At 35.2% G+C, this 22,476-nt stretch overlaps 2 protein-coding genes across 2 annotated transcripts; one reads left to right on the top strand and one right to left on the bottom strand.

The window, feature by feature from the left end:
- Positions 1 to 1,886: 1,886 nt before the first annotated feature.
- Positions 1,887 to 10,010, bottom strand: LOC113494903 (cytochrome P450 9e2-like). The gene is made up of 11 exons (XM_026873420.1): positions 9,930 to 10,010; positions 8,259 to 8,463; positions 7,735 to 7,895; positions 5,393 to 5,530; positions 4,882 to 5,081; positions 4,430 to 4,565; positions 4,068 to 4,160; positions 3,589 to 3,810; positions 2,995 to 3,095; positions 2,320 to 2,488; positions 1,887 to 2,123 (listed from the first exon to the last, which is right to left on the bottom strand). The coding sequence occupies exons 2-11, from the start codon at positions 8,459 to 8,461 to the stop codon at positions 1,954 to 1,956; spliced, it is 1,593 nt and encodes a 530-aa protein (XP_026729221.1). The 5' UTR covers positions 8,462 to 8,463; positions 9,930 to 10,010; the 3' UTR covers positions 1,887 to 1,953.
- An 8,589-nt stretch (positions 10,011 to 18,599) lies between these two features.
- Positions 18,600 to 21,913, top strand: LOC113494857 (probable cytochrome P450 9f2). Its single transcript, XM_026873360.1, has 11 exons — positions 18,600 to 18,684; positions 18,918 to 19,117; positions 19,203 to 19,363; positions 19,472 to 19,609; positions 19,705 to 19,907; positions 19,988 to 20,117; positions 20,219 to 20,311; positions 20,521 to 20,742; positions 20,964 to 21,064; positions 21,140 to 21,308; positions 21,558 to 21,913. Exons 2-11 carry the CDS (start codon positions 18,921 to 18,923, stop codon positions 21,722 to 21,724), a joined length of 1,581 nt encoding a protein of 526 aa, XP_026729161.1. The 5' UTR covers positions 18,600 to 18,684; positions 18,918 to 18,920; the 3' UTR covers positions 21,725 to 21,913.
- The last annotated feature ends 563 nt before the right edge of the window (positions 21,914 to 22,476 follow it).

Genomic DNA, 22,476 nt, shown 5'->3' with positions numbered 1-22,476 from the left:
AGAAAATCATAATAAATACAATTTCACAGGAACGGCTCTAACATCATCATTGGGTTCTAGACTGTTGGTCTACCTCAGCTCAGTAATTCAAGTAATTTGATGACTTACTCGCATTACTTCATAATGCGTCAACAACTGTTATTCCTTTGTTAAAGCTCAGTAGGTAATATGATATATGCTGCGGTTGAGTGCCTGAAAAGAATCTACATTTTGAAGTAAGGGAATTTTTTTGGAGCTATCAAGAGAGCTGTATATTAAAAAAATATAACATTGAATTAAGGTAAAACTCGAATATTATCCTTAAACAGATAAACTTGAGCTAAAAAAACCCTTTATCAAAAAACTTCCTTGTTTCAGGAATAATAATTGTAGAGTCCTTATCCAAACGTGCTCGGTAACGATGTCGCATTATTCACCAGAGAACAATTTTAATTGGATTAATCGGTAGCTACCAACCTATAGTGAGTTCAGTTCAATTAATATATTAATGTTTTATATACCTATCACACAATAATTGTATTTCGGGAATTTGTAACCGCAGTTATGGACGTCAATAGTAAGTACAGAACGCAGAAATGTTTCATGTTTGTACGTTTCATCCTCGTAGCTTGTATTTAATACCTAAGTATTAGGACTTTGTTTATTGTGCCCTACATTATATAAAAGCTTGAGTAAACAAACGTCGTAATGCAAATCAAAAACTGTTTTGAACCAGTTGACTCTCACCGACTAACTCCGCTGGTATGGAGGACTACCAGCTAAAACCTCTGTAAAGGTTTATTGTTCCCTGTGCTTAAATCCAAGAGCTTACGCTTGGGTATTATCGTTATATAAATCCATAACCTATTTATTTATTCTACATCCATCCATAACTAACGCACAACATCTTTCATGGTAAATGAAATATCTTTATTCAAGATTTCCAACTAAGGGTTTGGTGGGTAAGAAACTAGCTAATATCGAAGAGCCTCTGTCTCAATCACAACAATTACAAAACAAGAATAAGGCTTTAGTGCTTTGTTTCAGCAATAATCATGACTTGCTAAAAGCCTGAACCAATCAGTGGTGAAAGTGTGGTGGCATTAATCTGCCACTTAAAGTACAGCCAGCAACTAAATTATATTTGATTGACCAAGCACCTGAAGACAGACATGCAATATAATAGCTAAATGCACAAGGAGTGGCAATGATGGATAGGCAAATCCCATACAAAGAGCTTGTAGCTGTTACTACAAAACAAGCAACCATCAACTCTATTATTCTACTGAAAAAACTTACTAAATGGTCATCGAGTTTTGCTCCGTGTCGCAATAACAATAGTGGGTATTTCTTTTAGGCAGTACCAGCAGGACAGTACCAGGAGCAGCTTTCTCGCATGATCCCTTTTGTTGAATAATAGTTTTGAAAATTGTTAGGAATGTCCAATTTCGTAAGAACTCTTTAAGTACATTTCAAGAATAGTAAGTAAATAAAAAACAGAACGTTCAGTTCGAAATTTGTACAATGTTAGCACCTAAAATTGGAGTCTTGGCTAATAAAAGAGATTTGACACGGTGAGCGCCATCTGTTGATCGTTGGAAAAACCATGAGACATTCAATGTTCTTTCAATTGTTTCTATTCAATAGCAGATGTCGCTGTTAAGAGTTACTTAGTTCAATTGTATTACTATAGATGGCGCTTTATAATACTCGTATTCTATTAATTTGGATATAACGACGATAAAACTATAAAAAACCCTACATTAATTAGTGTATTTCAAAACGTATCTACTACAATACTTACATAAGATTTTAAATTATGGGTTATTATGAACTAATGTTTATCGATCAACCTCCATTAGTCTAGGAATCGACATTTTATTAAATGGTACGTAATAAAAATACACTTCATCAGTAAATTAGTTAAATATATTATTATTATCTATACATGATTAAAAATTAAATGAATCACAGTCAGTTATTCCTTATCCTAAACCTGATCCAGCCTCCTCCTCGGATCATCATGTTGAAGCCATCCTCTATCAGTTTGGTGGGGATGCAGGTCCTCTCGCACGGAGACACTTCCATCTCACGCAGCAGCTGGTACAGCATCACCTTCACCTCACACAGGGCGAAGCGAGACCCTGGAACATGAAGACAATTATTGTAATGTGTAAATTACTCTGAAGGAAGCAATTTTTTGCTGTTTATAAAGGTGACGGAAAGTCATTACACCAAAAAAAAAGAATTTCTGAAAGTCTTGCTCTTCTTCAAATTATTATTATTACTGAAATATATTTACGGTGATAGATAAAAATATAAGACAAAATTAACCCTAACCTATACAATTTCTGGGTCCCATCCCGAAGGGCATGTAGGAGAATGGCTTGATTTTATCTTTGTTCTCAGGAGAAAACCTCTCGGGGATGAACTTCTTGGGCTCGGGGAATAGTTTGGGGTCTCTGTGGAACGCCCAGATCGGGTAGGTGAGGAATTCGCCTTTGCGGATCTGAAAGAGTACCGCAAAACAAATTAGTGCTCACTGTACTTGTACAATAACGATGGTGCATAATTAAAAACATTTCTTAAGTCCGAAACTAAATGGACGCGCCTGATAAATACGGATAAGTAATGAACAAATAAATCGAATTCTTGCAAGTAATAATACAAAAATGCATTTTAAGAGTTAATAGGTAGACATAAATTGAATCAAGTCTGGCCAAATATTTGAGGTAGCTTAAATTTATCCTTTAGCCTAAAGGAAAAAAGTTGGTTCTCATAATTATTTTGATCGTGATTAGGTACTTTACTGGACCAGTGTTTGCTAATAAGCACTAAGTTACATAAAAACATCTTTAGTTTACTTTCTCTTTCAAACTTACTTTACAAAATAGCTTGATTGTTTATTTACGAGTGAGCTCGTGTTTTGTGGATGTTACAAATAAATTGAGGAAACTCTGGATCTCTAAATTGGCTTAAATGATGGATGATGAGTGTTGAGGAAGCAACACTTACAATATAATCCTTGGTGGCTTTAGCGTTGGGTCTACCGAGGTTGTAGTCCTTCACACACTTTCTGTCCATGAAACCCCCAGCGGGCCACAACCGTAGCCCCTCTGTAAGCACAAGAATGAGTAAGTAACTAGTCCCATAAGCATAGTTTCTCGCTTCCTCATTGGAAAAAGTGCTTTAAGAGCTTATCATTAAGGCACAGTTCTTTATTTTGTTTTCTCGGAACCTAATGAAAAATCGCATCATACATAAGAAATCGCCTGGCATATAATAGTCTGCATAGTTACACAATAGACAACTATTGATGATTCAACATCCTATCGACGACTGTTGACGGTCGTTCTCCTTGACTTAATTCATCCTCATTAATTCATTAATTTATTCTTGAATCAAACTCTATCAGCATAGGTAATGAAGAATCTCTTGTACTAGGCCAGTTCTGCATAAAGCTATATTTTTTTTTTTTATAAAAACATACCAAAAGTCATATAAATTGATGTGTGAATGTTAATTTATCATTGAAAAAAAATGAAATAGTTTTACTTATTCCGAGAATATTACCTATAAAGATGGAAACAAATAAGAGAGTATCCTCACCAGAGACGACCATGTCGAGGTATTGCATGCTCTGTATGGAGTTGTAGTCGGCCTGTCCCTTATGCCTCGCATCGTGTTCTTGGATCTCCTTCGACAGCTTTTCCTGGGCCTCAGTGTTGATCGCCAGCTCGTGGATGATGAACGCCATGGTCGTGGAGACTGTGTCGAAGCCAGCAAACAGGAACAGCGCAGCCTGTGCTACCAGGTCATTGTCTGACCAATCTGTAACATATTGATAACCTTGACATTTAGTCTTGTATGACGAAAAAAATCTTCTTCAATCTTTTTTATTATTCAGTGAGAATTTTTATTTATTTATTTATACTTTATTGCACATAAATACACACTTGGACAATATGTTCTTGGAAAGTTCATGTCCAAAGGCTTTTCAAATGACAATAAAATTATCACAATTACATAATTTTGTATATTATCTCTTCTCATGTTTAAATTTCACAGGCATTATAAACAGTATTTACCGAAGTTATGTTGCTTCTTGCCAATGGATGATTCTTCAACTGTTGCGAAGCCAGCATCGACGTCTGCTTCTTCTTTCTCATGCGTGAGTTGACCTGGTGATTACATGAGTATTTTTTAATTTCCATCTCTTTAATTCGTCTAGAGTCGTCTGGTTTTGTAAACCCAAAGTGATTAACCGCAGAAAGCATTTCTAGTTGGCAGAAAATTCAAGTGTATAAGATCAAGTTATTCATTAGATGTCACCAATATCTTCAGACAGATTTACAAAAATTGTTGGATATTTTTTTTTACTCGTATTTAATTGTCATTGATTACTTTAAGCTTACTATAACCAATTTTTCAAGTCTTTTAAATACTTTACCTTTCTTGACTTGCATAAGTATGTTGATCATGTCGTTTCTGACAATGTTGTCCTTCTCTCGGTTCTTCATGGTTCCAAGTATTATAGTTCTGAAGAAATCAGACACCTCCGGTGGTGATATCATTATATTCAGTGCCTGTGAGATCACATTTATCATAAAAATACACAAAACAGTGGTAGAAGTCTGATTAAATCTCTAGACCGAGTCAAAGTAATTTGAAGTCATTCATTATGATAATTATAGTTGATTAAATAATGATTAAAATGGTATTTCAATTGTTTACAGAATAATAGGTATTAATTAGACAACGGATTTAATTATCTCTAAATGATAAACGATCAATAAATTAACGTCAAACAACGAAACATCTTATCGGACGAACAAAAATATTATTAAGAAATGTTTACCAAATCACCAAATGAATCAGCAAACGATAATACATATTTCTTACCTGACAGAGAGAGGGAAAGGCCCTAAACAGGAAGACCTTAATGATTCGCACTAATCCAAAGGTGGTGATATCCTTGGTCATGGTGTAGAAGGTGTTGTCTTCGCTCTGGGAGTCCACTTTCAGGCCGAAAGCACACGAGGCGATCACGTCATTCGCGTACCTGGTCGCCAGGTCCTTCAACTCTAAATCTACGTAGCCCTCTGAGAGACCATAAAGAGAATTAATTATAACAGGACTCTCATGATTAGTACTGTGCAACAAGCCCGAGTGCAGGCCTGACTTTACTGGGATAAGGTTTAATGGTATTTTTCAATATTTAGTGCGACAATAATCGACGAAAAATAAAGATGTTTTGGTACATTTGTACTGAAAGTCACGATGATTAGAGAATTGTTATCTTGCGCAGATATTTTATCATAATCTACAAAAGCTTTTGTTATTGTAAAGGCTTTAAGACCACCATGGGTGAAACAGATACCTACATATCTTTATAATCTTAGTTCATAATTACCTTTTGAATTTTTGATGCGCTCCCTCAGCACTTGAATCATTCTCTCTCCTACTTCCAGCATGAAAGGCACCATGAGACGGATCTTCGAGCTGGTGAAGGCCGGACTCATTGTCGACCGCATGGCTTTCCATTCATCACCTGTAAACCATGTTGTGTTGAGATTCAAATCTGTGTAAGGGCCTCTTGAAGAAACACTGATGTCATGAAAGAGAGATGTCGCTCCGTGCACCGTCTTCTGTTTGGCGACTAGAAAGTTGTGGAATTTGGTAACGGTACTGTACTATGTTATGGCCCTTTACCACCAGGCTGGTGAATACCAATCGATCGTTACTATATATTTAACTTGATTCGCTTGGAGTTCCGGTTGGAAGGATTTAGGTGCATGGTGTAGGTAAATATATACTTTGTATAAATTATACATAGTTTATCGATATAATTAGAAGGTCGACTGCTAAAGGTAAAGCTTATGTTTAAACGTATAACATGGCAAATGTTAACTTCAATTAAAAATAATTAGCAGGGAAAGACGCACGTGGCTGTGATTCTCATATAAACGAGGTTTTCTTTTCTGTCCGAGAGTTTCTATAACGCCTTTTTTAAATGTTTTTTTGGCATCAGATATGTTTGCTTCGGTTCATTAGGTGTTATTCAGTATAAGTCTGACCTAGGGACGCAAATTTCTAGCTTCTATTATAAAAAAAAAAAAACAAAAGACAATTTGTATTTAAGGTTCGACAACATACCTACAAATAGAATGTATTATCAATTTTGTTTTGTAGAGACGAGTCGTAGAGGATTTTATTATGTGACTAGATAAGCTTCCTTTGATAATGCATTATGTATATCAATTATCTAAATGTTATTATACTTTTATAATAGCTATAAGTTGGCACGATCACGTGTCACGATGAAACGCCAATTCTAAAGAAACACAAATGTTGCTAAGCCCTGCCTAGATTGTGATTCTGTCTGACGCACAACCTATACAACGCGCCTTGTTATTCAGGGGTTCGCAACCTGTTTTGTTTCTGCTATCGTGTAATCATTGAAGCATTATATTATTGTACCGATTGTCATTTATCTTTGTCTGATCGTACTTAAAATATATTATATTAAGAGTTGTTTTCCTTTTGTACATTCACAAGTGTACCTACTTTAGCTAGTGTTATGTTAAATATTATTTTTTATTGTTGGACCTTTGTAATCTCTGTTTATGTTACGCGTTTCGGTTCATTTATATGACGGTTCAAAAATAATATGATCTTTTCGACAAAAACAAACTTATCAGAGGTCTTCTTGTTTTTTTCTCCTTTTTTTATTAAAAACGCAGTATACAAGATTGTATAATTATTGTTTTGTGTTTTTAAAGACATAACACGAGGCATTATTATGTTGTTATGATGAACTTATTTTTTTCTTGAAACGATAATTATAATAATGACACATTTTTTTATCAGGTGGTTCAAACATTAATGAGAATAATCTTTGAGAATTGTTTATAGTGTTCAAGTATAAAGTAGGTTAACAGATGATGAGTGCATTGATCCTTCCCGATACCCTGTGTAAGGCAATATTTTTGCACAGCCTTACTTATGTATGTTTGTCCTCGGGGTATTTTGGAGACAGATAATATTGATCCACTCTTAATATCTATATTAATATCGATTTTCTGATAAAACTAATTATAAAGATGAAATCACCCATTGATGACCTCCTTATTATAATTTTTTTCAACGGTCTGTGCTGTCTAGGAATACCTAGATATAAGGTCATGTTATTATTTTTTAAGATTCTCATCTACTTTCCTTTAGCTTAAAACTACGTTCTTTAGCAATCTAAAGATAATCATCATATAGCTATAAGACTTTCACTGCTGGGCATAGAACTCCTCAAGTGATCGCTCTAAAGACCAGTGGCATCCAGTTTTCACCGACTTTATGAGATTGTCTGCTCACCGCGTGGGCAGGCATTTTACGCTACGCTTGCTCATTCATTCAATTCATTCATTTCAATTCATTAATTTAATCTAATGATGTTTTTACGAAAATGTAGCCTATGTTGTGCCTGGTACCTAAGATTGGTCGAGTTAAAGGCAAGCGTCCAAGCGCTTGTAGCCCATTCAGATAGTCGGAATCAGCTCCAAGCTTAACGCCACGCTTCATGACGAGCCCCACGATTTCAGAGATAGCAAAAGTCGGCAAAATATACTAAGGAAAAGATCGCTTAAGAGACGTGGAGGAGACTCTACTGCCATGCGCCATTAATTCTCTAATTCCCCATCCCGCGCAACTCAATTCAGGCTCTAACCTACATTAAATAAGAATTAAAATTGCTAAACATACCTGTCAACATGAGCAGCCCCCGCCCGAACATGGGGTCGTCCTTGCCGATGAACCTCCTCCTGTCCACGAAGTGCTCGAAGTCTTTGATGGTGATCCGTTTTATGGTCTCCAAATCCTTCACTATCACCGATGGAGTCACCATGTCATAGTGCCCAACCATCCTATAAATCAAATTTTTGGGCAAAAGCTTGCAAGCTTGAAGGGCATTTTACAGAATTATGCTAGGATTATGTTAAATCTGACTTAATTCTTGAACAACTCAATAGGATTTGTTTTTATAAACGATTCTTATAATTATCAGCACTTTTCATGTATCATTTCATAGTTACCTATTTAGAGCTAAACTTTTTGGTAAGCCAATGTCTCTGACGTGCTCCTATTATCTGGCAGATACCGAAAAATAAGCGATATGTACAAATCATTTGAATAAATTATTAAAACTTACAATATCATTAAGCAACTAAGAAATTTCGAGGCACTTGATGATATTTTGGCAAAAACAAAAACTACACATGAAAACTCACCTATCATCTGGGAAAGCATTAACAGACTTCATGAAAGCCTCTACAATATGTTCTTTCTTGAAGAATACCCAGAAGATATGTCCAAAGAACGGCACTATGGGCAAGTGGTTGACCTGGTCGCGCTCCAGCTTGGAGTAGGCCCTGCGGAGGTACAGCACCACCAGTGACAGCGCCACCAGCAGCCATGTCACCGTCACGATCATGGCTGGGAAAAAGGGAAACTGTTAATGGAAATGCTAGCTGACCTGTGGGAGTCATGCTGGGCAGTATTTTTGTTTTTTTAATGTATACCTATATTGACACTTGAAAGCATGATTTACTACTGATAAAAAAATCACTTTCCGTACAATAAATCCGGACGTGATTTATTGAGGATATACAAAAAGGCGAATATTGTTTAGTTTAGTGAGCGTCTGATGGAGCATTGTGCGCAACATCTGACTTTGACAAACGAAACGAGTTAATCTGGAGTGTTCCTTAAATTCTTTTGTTTTCTTATTCTATTAGATTCAAAATACGAAACCGACGAATCATTATATTACGATAAAACAATTAATATTCGAATTAAGCCTACATCCTAATTATGATTTTTTAAATAAAGGTAATTCCCCGCTATCTATTATTGATGAGTTGTCTGATAGCGTCGGCAGACACTTAGGAATGATTACAATTTGACAACTTTACTATTTACGTAATACAAGCATTACCAGCAATATTATAATAGGCTGTTATTTTGATAAGGATGCGGTAGATTAAATTTTGACTTTTTATCGTTTTTTGTACCTAGATCCAAGGTCAGCCATGTTTTTGGGTTCCTTAACCAAAGAATACAACGGCACCCTCATTATTAAGGCACTCCTGTCCTAATATCCGTCTCTCTGTCCGTCCGTAAGCAGGCTGAATCTCTGGAACCGTGATAGCTAGACAATTAAAATTTTCACATGCACGAAACCCTTACCATCGCGAGTCCAACTCGCACATAACCGGACAGGTATTTGTTTTTAACGGTAATTTGATCCAATGAGTTATGTGTTTAAAGCAAACATATTACAATGATACAAAAAAACTATTAGTTCAGTGAAATTACTATAATGTTTGCTATTTAAAATCATTTTTTTAATAGAGTTATATTTACTGGCAATTTTCATTAAATAATTTTTAGTCTGATATTCACAGTCATTAGAAGCCCCGAATTTATGATAAACTTTGTTTGTAAACAAAGTTGATGCCATCGTACAAAGTTTTAATGAGTTGAACTAAACAATTTTACCGGCATTCCTTATTAGTGCTTATATGTTTGAACTGGTACCACAGGCCAAACCCATCGATGAACCCATAGGGTCTTTAAAATATGATTGTAAAATAAATATTTTGGGATACGAAAAATCTTTAACAACAAGGACCTTTACCTACATGGGAAAAAAGGGAAAAGAGCCCCAAAGTAATTTATAAGGATTAAATTAACAAATACTGATTCCGAATAAATGCCGCGTAGACAACCTTGAAAACATCTGATCGACCAAAACAAAAACAACACAGTATCAACACTAGTAAAAATATTATCATAAGCCGAACAAGAATAAAATATCACACATATCTGTCAATCAAATGTCACGACCTGTTTTTTTATATTAAGACATAAAATTATTTACATACTTAAAGTGGACTAACCTTCGATATTTTATTTCTCGTATTTGTGTTGTGCGACAGCGGGCAAACTCCTGCGCAACGGCGGTTATACTAAACACAGTTTTATACGTACAATTGTATAAAACTTCGCTTAAGTAATCGATGCTTGTATAGAATAGAGATAATATTGCAACAGCGCCATCTGTCGGGAATCGGAGGTGTTAATGTATCATCATTTGTCTCCCTTTGATAGGATTATGTCTTGCAATGATTACTGATCGAACTTTAGTCCTTAACTACTATTTTCCCACGTTTTTATAAACTCACTTTCTTGTTTGTCGTTCCGGCTGGAATTGAAACTCATTTTTGAGACACTTCCCGATAAGCTAGCACGCTGAAATGTTTAGGATAGGTGCAAATCCGAATAAAATCGGCTCGACCGATTTTAATAATATAAACGTGGGTATTTTAGATTTTTTAAATCTTTATATTATTTATTCAGTGCAATTTGTTTTGTTTATTTATTGTTTTAAATATTAAATATATGACGAAGACTCTAAACTTGACGCGGTATTAAGTAACAATAAAAAAGCGGTATCGTGTTCTTGTACGCGTTTTGATGACGCCATGGGCTATTTGTTTTCACAAATCAACCCGCAGAACAAAATTTCCTAGATTAGTGCTAGTGTTACTATAATTTTCACTACAATTTTTAGGAAATTGCGATGTTTTTATTTGCTCTCCTTTTAATTTTCTGTTGTCACTGTCTCATCTTCCTAATTCAACTTTATATCCCTCACGTAACTACTTAAGTTTTGATTCCTTCTTTAAAACTAAAACGGAGTAACAAATGTACTGTTTATTTCAAGGGTAATATCATTTGTTAGTTCTTATTCATAATAAGAGAAGTCAAAGTGTAACCACAATAACCACCGGTGTGTAGTGGTTAACACCGACCGGTTAGAGATGAACTCGATGACTGCAAACTATTACATTTTACGTCAGCATAATATAACCTGCGATATTAAGACAAAATAACAGTCAACTGTAAAAAACATATGGACGTCTCGTTTTGGTTACTAATATACTCGTATAGGTAGGTACCTTTTTTAAGTACCTATTATATTTTTGAATTAACGTGTAACTAATCCTTAAAATCTTTGCCATGGATATGTCGCTCTCTTATGACTTTATTAGGCTTTCAAATCACCCGCTTATTAAGATGCAATGTGAGTAGACAAAATGTCCGCTTCAGTATTTTTGCTGCTTCACCTGAGGAACCATTATATTCGTCGATTGTAAAATATACATTTTGAAGAGCACTAATTATATTATAAAGAAGTTATTTAATAGGTATGGCATACCTAAGTAGATCTAGCCAAAATCATCTTTACCTTCTTGTTATAAATCCGCAAATATTTAAGGCGAAAATCTATGATACCCACCATATAAAGTTCGTTGTGGTGTTCAATATTAGAAAACTTTATTGTCTTTGTAATTTTTACAAGTAATTAATCATAGTTTAAACTGATCAATCTGGATTTATACAAATTTATTGCACAAGTATCTCTGTAAATCGCGATGCGCATGAGTCAATAAATGTAAAACAGGTTCACGAACAACTGTTGCAAGGTTGATGCAAATAAGTGCAACATTTACGTAAGTATGAGGAAAATGTTTGAAATAATATATTTGGTAAACTTTGTATTATGATATTGATCATGGCTTTAGTTTATGGTTGAATCATACTGAGGCACTTAGTACCTAGATTTTTAGTGCTAACAATATGTTTTTGTGGTCATTCAACCTTACGACAAAGTTTACAAAAGGAAAGGCTATAAATAAAATGTTATACATGCATGTCCTTAAATGTGTCGAAAAACATCAAATTGTGTCACGCACTAAGCGTGGCACAACCGAGTTGCTCTCCTAACCCGATATGTGCATGTGAACCCTTTGTACCCTGCTCTCCTTACCAGATAGGTGGCAATCCAACACGACCGGAGAGAGATTAGGCGCTGTATCCACATTTATACGTGCCATTTGACGCAAGAAAAATAATAAAATAAAGAAAATAGAATAAGATATTGGAGAGCAGTCAGAAAGGCAGATTAAAAAAGTCGAGTCTTTATGAAGCTTCAATTTTTGCATACATCTGAACTTGTTGTGATTAATTTGCGCGCCAATATTGCTAAGGGGATAAGACACTAGGTTTCCAAGTTTGCGATAAGTTGTGAAGCATCTAGTGTACGTAATAAGAGGCACTTTAGAACCTGGACCTGTTGAAATATGAAAATATTGAACCTTATTTTAGTACTTATTTACTTTTTATAGTTTTTGACAATCTGACTGTCTGTGTCTTATGTTTTAAATTCTCTCAAAATATAAACTACGTTTTTATTTTCTAAATACTTTCTTTTATTAAATATAACAGGTTATGGGCCCAGACCACCTGTACATTGCGTAAAAGTGAAGTAAAAAGTATAAAAACGGTGTAGTTCCGTATATTACATCAAAACTCGGCACGCGTTTTCAATATTCTTCATTAGCAAAAATGGCGTCGAATAATACGATGGCACTGATTGAAAAGCTAACAGGAAGAGAAAACTATCCTACGTGGCGGTTTGCAATGCAAACCTACCTTGAACATGAGGAATTGTGGTGCTGTGTCACCGCAACAGACAGCTTTGATCCCAAACTCGATACAAAAGCGAAGTCAAAAATTATCCTGTTAGTACATCCCACCAACTATGTACACATTCAAGAAGCCAAAACAGCAAAAAAAGTCTGGGATAACTTAGCCCAAGCTTTCGATGACAAAGGATTAACACGCCGAGTTGGTCTGTTGAGAGATCTGATTAATACATCGCTTGAAAATTGTCTGAACATTGAAGATTATGTTAACAAGATTATGACCACTGCTCATAAGCTAAGGAACATAGGTTTCGAAGTTAATGATGAATGGCTTGGGACCTTATTACTGGCTGGTCTACCAGAAATGTATCAACCAATGATTATGGCACTTGAAAGCTCCGGTGTGACTATAACGGCTGATTCAGTGAAGACAAAGCTTCTGCAAGATGTGAGAAACTCTGAGTCTAGTGCTTTATATGTGAAAAGCAAGGGAAATCAGCGTGTCAAACAAGCTCAAGTTAAAATTGGTAAAGGTCCAAGGTGCTATGTGTGCAATAAGTACGGGCACGTAAGTAAATATTGCCCAAATAAGAAAAAGGAACAGAAGCCCGACGGGAACACAGATTCCAGTTATGTTTTATGAGTTCAGATTTCTGTTTATATTCTACTGTGTATTTAAGTCAAAAGGGTTCAAATTTGGTGAGAGTGTTGAAATATGAAAATATTGAACCTTATTTTAGTACTTATTTACTTTTTATAGTTTTTGACAATCTGACTGTCTGTGTCTAATGTTTTAAATTCTCTCAAAATATAAACTACGTTTTTATTTTCTAAATACTTTCTTTTATTAAATATAGCAGGACCTAATGTAGTAGCCGGGGAGGCATGTGGCATAGAGCTATGATAGTTTTATTAAGGCATTTTTTTTACAGTAGTAAAACTTATGTGAAAATGGGAATTAATCTTTAGGTCAGTCTATCGAAAGCGTTAGATTAGGCGTAAGAGGGGCTTAAACTTTTACTGAAAATTAAATAATAAATACATAAGTATGTCAGTCCTGAAGAGTTTATTTGTACCTATTATGAAAAAATAAGTGCAGATAACAAATATTATGAAACATGACACAGCACAGTACATAATCACATGAATGGAAATTGTTATTGGCCTCTTGAATGAAAGGACGCAACAATGCGCACGAGTAAATATTCTACAAATATGTGAAGTAGAGCATATTCACACTTATATCCCGATCCGAATAAAATGATGATCAAGCTGCAAAGATTTTGTCTTGTATTTTGTATTGAGGTCGAAAGCAACAGGACTCAATAAGTACAAGTAAATGGTTGGGAGAGGATGGCCCAGGAAGTGAAACTCGAAATATATTGCCACGCAAGCTAGATCGGTGGCTGCACGTAGTCTATCAGCCTATCGGCTCAAGTCAAAGGTTGCAGGTTTGAATAAATGCACCAAGTCTTTTGAATGTACATATGTGCGTTATCATCATCATCATCATCAGCCTATCGCAGTCCACTGCTGGACATAGGCCTCTCCAAGTGCACTGATATATGTGCGTATTATAAAGAAATTATCATTTGCCAAAAAAGGCGAAGGAAAACATTGTGTGAAAACCCACACACCTGAGCAGTTACTTCAAAGGACTCATGAGCGGCAAAAACACTGAAAAAGCAGCAGCTAATTAGCAAGTTTACATAGCTTATACGGGATTATCTAAAAAAAATATTAACATTATTTAAAGAGGCATGATCACGATGAACAAGCAAAAGACTCAAATGTTGTTTTAAGATATTTATCGTATCTATTGTATTAAACGTGAATAATAATCAGCAAGTAAATAAGTCATAAGTACTTAATGCAGACAATAAACATGTTTACTCATTAAAAGTAGACATAATTAGAGATATCTACGTACCCACTCCACTGCGAGTACAGTCAGCGCCAAAAGTCGATGAACAGAATCAACTTTACAAAACAGCTGTTCACAATAAAATGCCATAAGTTATAGTCGCAACTGGGAAACAAAATAGAATGTACACCAGAAAATTTACAAAAGTCGCTAAACACGAGTATTTCAAAAGTATCTGTGCACTAGTATTCCTAATGTCGCTGAACATCATTCTATCAAAAGTCACTAAACAGCAGAAAAAATAAAATTAGGCTAACAAAGTATATTTTTAATGTTGCCGTGACTGTGTTAATGTACCTACTTTTGACGCTTATGTTGTTGAGCTACTTTTGGGACAGTGCTTGCTGTATCTATATCAATACAATTTATAACTTTAAAAATGCTGGACCGATTTTGATACAATTTGAATGGAGTGACATTTAAAAACATGGATATTTAGAATTTTTAATCCATTATTTTTTTGTTTAATATTAAAATAATATAAAAAAAATATATTTTAAATTAAATTTATTATTTCATTTATTACTTTAAGTAATAATTCAAATGAAAATATTTTAGATATTGTTAACGAAACCTTCTTCTCAAAGTGAAACCTCCTTCAAGATCCTTAGTGAAACCTCTTTCGAACCTGGGATTTGACTAGCAGTCCTATAAAAGACGGAGCGCCCTTAGCAACGCCCTCTCTCCGCTGTCTGCTGGCTTCGCTGGAACATCTCCGTGAATGCGGCTGCGACAAAATAATTCAGAATGTCACCTCCGCACTCGTCCAAATGCACAAGGTCACTAGCGAGAATACAAGCCTTAATTGCCCTAAACACCCTAATTTCAATAGAGAAGATGGCTGGAAGATATCACCTACTTGGGACCCAATAATAAATAAACTCAAGGCCAAACCCAAGAGCAGCGCTGCTAGACATCAAGACACAGTGTCGGACAACAAATAATTAATTAAAATATGAAGGTAGAAAGAGCAAAATCTTCTGTCAAGACAAACACCATCTCAGTCTGCCCGTAACCATGATACTTGCAAAGGTGTCGAAACGTCGGGAACTAAAATCTAAAATTAAACCGCGGTAAAATCCGTAAAAGTAGTTTCATTTCAATGGATTAAAAAATTCTAAATATCCATGTTTTTAAATGTCACTCCATTCAAATTGTATCAAAATCGGTCCAGCATTTTTAAAGTTATAAATTGTATTGATATAGACACAGCAAGCACTGTCCCAAAAGTAGCTCAACAACATAAGCGTCAAAAGTAGGTACATTAACACAGTCACGGCAACATTAAAAATATACTTTGTTAGCCTAATTTTGTTTTTTCTGCTGTTTAGTGACTTTTGATAGAATGATGTTCAGCGACATTAGGAATACTAGTGCACAGATACTTTTGAAATACTCGTGTTTAACGACTTTTGTAAATTTTCTGTTGTACACTCTATTTTGTTTCCCAGTTGCGACTATAACTTATGGCATTTTATTGTGAACAGTTGTTTTGTAAAGTTGATTCTGTTCATCGACTTTTGGCGCTGACTGTACCTGCGACTGTTGGTACAGATTTCTTAATGACTAATCTTCGACAGTCATTACAGAAGCTAGAAAGCCTGACAACCAGTCTAACTTATTGGTATCGGGTTGGCCAGGTAACTGGGTTCAGGTGGTCAGATGGGCAGTCGCTCCTTGTAAAACACTGGTACTTAGCTGAATCCAGTTAGAGTGGAAACCGAACCCAACTTAGTTGGGAAAAGGCTAGGATGATGATGATGAATTTGAAATAAAAGCACAGGAATTAAGAAATACAGGCATTACTACATTACACTACTAATTTGATAAACATTTAACTTTCATGCAACATTTTATGCAAATACTATTACTTTGATCATATACCGCTTTCATGCAACATTTTTCTTTATAATTATATTATCAACATATGTTTTGATACGAGACTAAGTATTTGTAAAAAACAGGTAAACATTCATAATCGTTTATTCGTTAAAACTTATACATTACAAAATAATTCTATCAGTATTTTTTTCATAAGTCACGCTTACTTTCAATAGTTTCAATTTGTTTTGATACACCTCAACAGGCCTCAACTATAATCTTGATTAGTGATCCTTTATAATCCTGATTTGGTTGTCTACGCAATTAATTTCGTCACGCTAAATTGCAAGTTGATTTATTGCAAGCAACCAATGGTATCGCGTGTTTTTATTGACAATATGTGTAGATATTCAAAAGTATACATTTATTTTCGCTCGACTGAAACTTCATGGTGATACGCTTTTGTTGCTATTATATACGGACGCCATTTTCAAAATGTATGTAGATTGTGTCACCAAAATTCAACGTTATTTGCATCGGGCAATTTCGCTATTACGCAAGACCAGTCATGAAAATGTGATTTCAATCAACAGTTTGACAGTAAAAGCCAGAAAAGTAAATCTGAATTATTAACAAATACAAGAGATTAATTAACTGGAAGCGAAATAGTAGGCACTATACTGTAAGCAGCTTGATAGAGAAACAAGAATTTTCTATTTATTTAGTTAGTAACAGAAATAATATTATGATCATCATAATGACTTTGTCTTTCAAATATCCTTAATTAAGATAAGATAAAAAAGTAGCAATGCTCCTCCATAGAGTGTAGCGAAAAGAGATAGCGATATCTAACAATGTTAACAGAAACAAGGAGGCGTGGCTTAAGCAAAGCAACGCCAACTAAAAGGCGGCAGTAAAGAAGTATGGCGTCACTGTCCAGATAAAGTGTATTTTCGACATTCTGTCATTTTGTTATTTAAATTTTCAAGCGATTTACTTACATTGACAAAGTAAGAGTTTTCAGTAAAGAAAACTGGTGTTAAAGACGTTGAGAAATTTCCAGACCATTTAGAAATATTCAAAAATGTTGATATAGCTATAAATGGTAGTTTAAATACCTACTTAAATTTTCATCACAAATAAACTTTTTATACTACAACCTTCATGGCTGCCATACAGGTCAGGATTGGAAGGACATGAGATCAACATTGAGTCCAGCTTTCACGAGCTCCAAGATTCGCTTGATGGTGCCATTCATGGTTGAAGTGGGCGATCAGATGATAAAGGCACTTAATAAAACAAACCAGAAACAAAAAGCAACCACAAGAAAAGAAGAAAATAAGATATTACTGCAAAAGATGTAGGATGTATTACTGAAAAATATTGCTCATGCTTACTATGGATGCAACTATTTCAGCCAGCAAAACTAAAATAAACGCCGAAGACCTAACATCGCGTAGCGCTAACGACATGATCGCCACTTGTGACTTTTTCTTTAAGGTAGACGCTCACACCGTAGTGTGTACACACTAAAAGCTTATAAAATTGATGAATGATTGAATGTTGTGTACTGTACATTATATTAGTGTACTCGTATGTTTAACCTTTAAATGCCCACATCCATTTCAAGATCATTACGTACAGCGATAAAACAAACAACAATTCATTGTTCTGATATAATTATAAAGAGTGAAAGACATAATTTAATTAGTCACGATAAATTGTAACATAGCACCTGTGAAGGTGAAAGTGAATTCGCCGAGTCAGCTGGACTCGACAAAAGCATAACAAAACAAATAAATTAAGCTAATGTATTTAGTTAATTACATTAGCTTTTTACCCTACAAGGGAAAAAATGTTTTTCTGTAATCATCACCATCCTAGCCTTTTCCCAAGTTGGGGTCAGCTTCCAGTCTTACCGTTTAAAAAGGAGCGACGGCCTATCTGACCTCCTCAATCCAGTTACCTGGGAAACGATACCCTTTTAGTCAGACTGGTTGTCAGACTTTCTAGCTTTTGACTACCTGTAACGACTGTCAAAGATGTATGAATAACAGCCGGGCCAAACAATTTAACGTGGGTTTCGAAATACGGAGAAAAAATGATCAGCCACTTATGAAGTTATAGCTTAGCCACAAGCTCCTCTCTACAGTAATAGATATAAAAATAAATGAACAAAAATAAATTAAAATCTTTTCCTCCACGCAACCACCGCGTTTCTAGATCTACGTACGAACGATCACGATGTGTCAGCATTTTACTTAAATACCTAAATCTAAACAGTATATAGCTAAGGGTAATCTCACTACTGCACAGATAACATTTGTGTATATAACACACAATTAGTTGCGCGAAATTTACTTTATACCGTCGCTGCCGTTGAATAAGCTAAACCAAATAATTTAACCATCATAAGAGGTGTCTTTTTCTCTATGTTCTATTTATTGGATTTCAAAACAATCACATTTAAAATAATTCTCAATAATATTACGTATTTAATAACGAAATACTTTATCATGAGCAACTGACGTCTTTAAATAATCTTGCAACGAAACTTAATGGAAAAAATATATAAAACTTTTTATTGTGATTAATTGCACTAGCTCAGTGAAACTGGAACAATAATAGTGATCAGTGTTGGGTTGTTACAGATCATGATTTTCTATCTCTTGGGGGCTGTGGTTTGCCTCTTGTTGGGGCAGTACCTTCTTCAGACCTCCAGATTCCGTCGCTATGGTGTAAAATACGTAACTCCGGTCCCCTTCTTTGGCAACATGGCCAAGATTCTCTTGCGTATCAAACCTAATAGTGAACTATTAATAGAATTGTATAACAAATTCTCTACTGAACGGTAAGCAAGTAATGACACTGAATTCAAGGTGTTACGTAATTTATATAATCGGTCGATTAAAGGTTTTAAAATAATCCTTTTGCAGATTTTATGGCAGGTTTGAATTACTTTCACCAGTAGTCGAAATTCGTGACTTGGAGCTTGTGAAGAAAATCGCCGTAAAAGATTTCGACAATTTCCCAGATCGTAGAAAAGCAAACGCCGATTTTGACATAGGCATCGTGCGGTCTGTGGCAATGTTAACAGGTAAGTGCGTACTCAAATGTCATAAAATATAGTTAAATCTAATCTTCATTATTAAAAAAGAGAGACAAGGGACATACATTTATAAAAGTTAATATTGTCGTCATACAGGTCAGGATTGGAAGGACATGAGATCAACATTGAGTCCAGCTTTCACGAGCTCCAAGATTCGCTTGATGGTGCCATTCATGGTGGAGGTCGGCGACCAGATGCTAATGGCACTTAAAGAAAAAGTTAAAAACTCTAAAAGTAAGATATGAAGCTTTTGATTTAAAGTTGAAAGAAAGAAACAAACTAGTAATTATGAAAATTCAACTTACTAAAATAATATATGATTATTTCAGCAAGCAAGATAGATATAAACTGCAAAGACCTGACAGCGCGTTACGCTAACGACGTCATCGCTACTTGTGCCTTTGGGTTGAAGGTAAACTCCCACACCGATACCAACAATGAGTTCTTCTCCAACGGCAAAGTGTTATCTACCTTTTCTCTACGTGACAATATTATCTTCATGCTTTCTTCAAGTCTTCCATTCGTCGCTAAGGTAAGTGAATAAAACAGACTCGAAGTTTTAAATTTGTCAGCAAGCAAAGGTTTGGTTTTAAAAACTTCGTTATGTTTCAGTTATTTGAATTTGATTCTGCAAAGGCTGATCGTTTTTTCTCAAAAATCTTTGCACACACGATTAAAGATCGTCAAGCGGAAAATTTCATTAGACCTGATTTGATTCATCTGCTAGTGGAAGCCAACAAAGGTACATTATAACTTTAATTAAATTATTTACAGAACAAAAATAGCAAATACACAATATCATTCAAAATGCAAAAAAGTAATCAATGTAACCCCGTGTTATAGGTAAACTTACACATGAGGATACCAAGTCTGACGAAAGCGTTGGATTTGCTACTGTCGAAGAATCTTCGATTGGACGAAAACAAGTCAATAAAGGTATTTATGTTCATTAATTACACACTTGCAATAAACTAAAATTATCAGTCATGTCCTCGTTAATTAAAGTCAAGAGACGAAACAAAATTATATGAGCTTTGAATTCCAAATATTGACAGAAATTGTTTCTAATAATCACGAGGTGAATAACTTGCTGTTTACAACAATATTATATCCATAATTGATATAAGTGAAACTTTACATTTCAGTGTGGTCTGAAAAAGATCTTGTCGCTCAAGCCGTGGTGTTCTTCATCGCTGGTTTTGAGACGATATCCAGTGGGATGACGTTCCTGATGTATGAAATGGGACGCAACCCGGACATCCAGGAGAGACTGGTGCAAGAGATCATGGAGACCGACGCAAAGAACGGCGGCAAACTGGATTTCGATTCCATCCAGAAAATGGTGTACCTAGACATGGTGATCACAGGTATTAATGAGATTGAAATATCACATCGTATGTCGAGAGTCGCCTACAAATGGACAACATTTTGGAATTATATAACAGTAAATAAACTATGTATTGTGACTACATCGAAGTCACAGTTCCGAAAAAAAATCTCATTTAATTTTCTTAAAATGACAAGCATAGAATACTTAGGGATACAAATGTAAAGTAAAATGTGGTAAAAATTTAATCTTTATTTACAGAGGTGCTCAGATTGTGGCCACCAGTAGTCAACTTGGATAGACTTTGTGTCAAAGACTACAACATTGGAAAACCTAACAAAACCGCTGATAAAGATTTTATTGTAAGTTTTGACGAGCAAAAAAACTATTTAAGTGGATATGGTAGAAATAATTTCACAAACGTTACTGTTTTATAGGTTCCGAAAGGATCAATTGTTTCTATACCGAGTTTTGCTGTCCACCGAGATCCCACGTACTATCCGAATCCTGAGCAGTTTGACCCCGAGCGGTTCTCCGATGACAACAAGCATAAGATACCACCGTTCGCTTACATGCCTTTTGGAGTTGGGCCCAGAAATTGTATAGGTACGATATCTTATTGAAATTAATCTATTAATATTTTTCTTTAGACATTCGATCATAAGATACGATGTAATTAAACAGACCGGCTGAAGTTAAATAATACTTTTTTTTTTGGTAATTGTCAAAACTTTTCCGTCACTTGGGATAATGGAAAGAAGTTTTATAGCAAGTGCCATTTTTTTCCTGGAAAGAAGCTAGTCAATCCTATTATTTTCAATAAGAGATACTGTAAGGTCTGAAAAATATTTTCAGGTTCGAGATTTGCCCTGTGTGAGATGAAGATCATGACGTACCAGATCATGAAGCACTTCATGATTTCTCCTTGCGCCAAGACGATTATTCCTCCAGTATTGGCGACTGACAACATGAACGTGAAGATACGCGGTGGTGATTGGATGGCCTTTGAATGCAGAGAGTGAGCCTTCAAGACAAACCTATGGAGTTTCTTGTCGGTTCTTCTCCATAGAAAGAGAACTTTTGAACCGTCGACCTAGAGTCACTTTACTGCAATAAGAAGCGCCTCCAGAGATGCAGTAAAGATAAACACATTAATTTTAATCGAAACTAGTCATCGTAGATAATTGAGAGAACTTGATGAACAATTTAATAAACTTTACATAAATAATTTTCAAATTTTTATTATTACACTTATCATTGTAAGACGTTACAATATTGACATTTTTAATGCCCATTCTGCACCAGGAGCGCAGGAGTCAGATCACCTCTTGCAAATGTTATTAGTATTGGACGTACTCTTGTTTTTAAGCAGGTGCACCAAATGTTTTAGACTCCAATGGCATCTGATAATAGATGATAGATGATAATATCGTATATTTAGTTAAGTTAATTTTCCACATTTCATAATTTAAACTTAAAACAGCAAAAATTTTGCACTTTAGGGCCATTTGTAGTTGAAACGTACAACTGTAACAAGGACCGCAAAACTTTAGTTGGACTAAAATTATTATCAGACGACTCTCCTGGCTAGCAAGGATTAGCCACCAAACCACTTTTTCACTCGTTGAAAGAGATGGTGATATATTTTTGACACTCAGACATATGACACTCAGATCGCCGAGTGGCTTTCATTAGTGCAGAAGTCGGTTTAAAAAAAACCTTATATCAGAGTAAAAGACCGGTAGGTGGCTCCCAGCGAACATTACATAATTTG

Source organism: Trichoplusia ni, chromosome 6, assembly GCF_003590095.1.
Source record: "Trichoplusia ni isolate ovarian cell line Hi5 chromosome 6, tn1, whole genome shotgun sequence".
NCBI classification, from domain to species: Eukaryota; Metazoa; Arthropoda; class Insecta; order Lepidoptera; family Noctuidae; genus Trichoplusia; species Trichoplusia ni.
The sequence above is the reverse complement of the archived record's forward strand: the minus strand, read 5'-3'. Positions and strand labels throughout refer to the sequence as shown.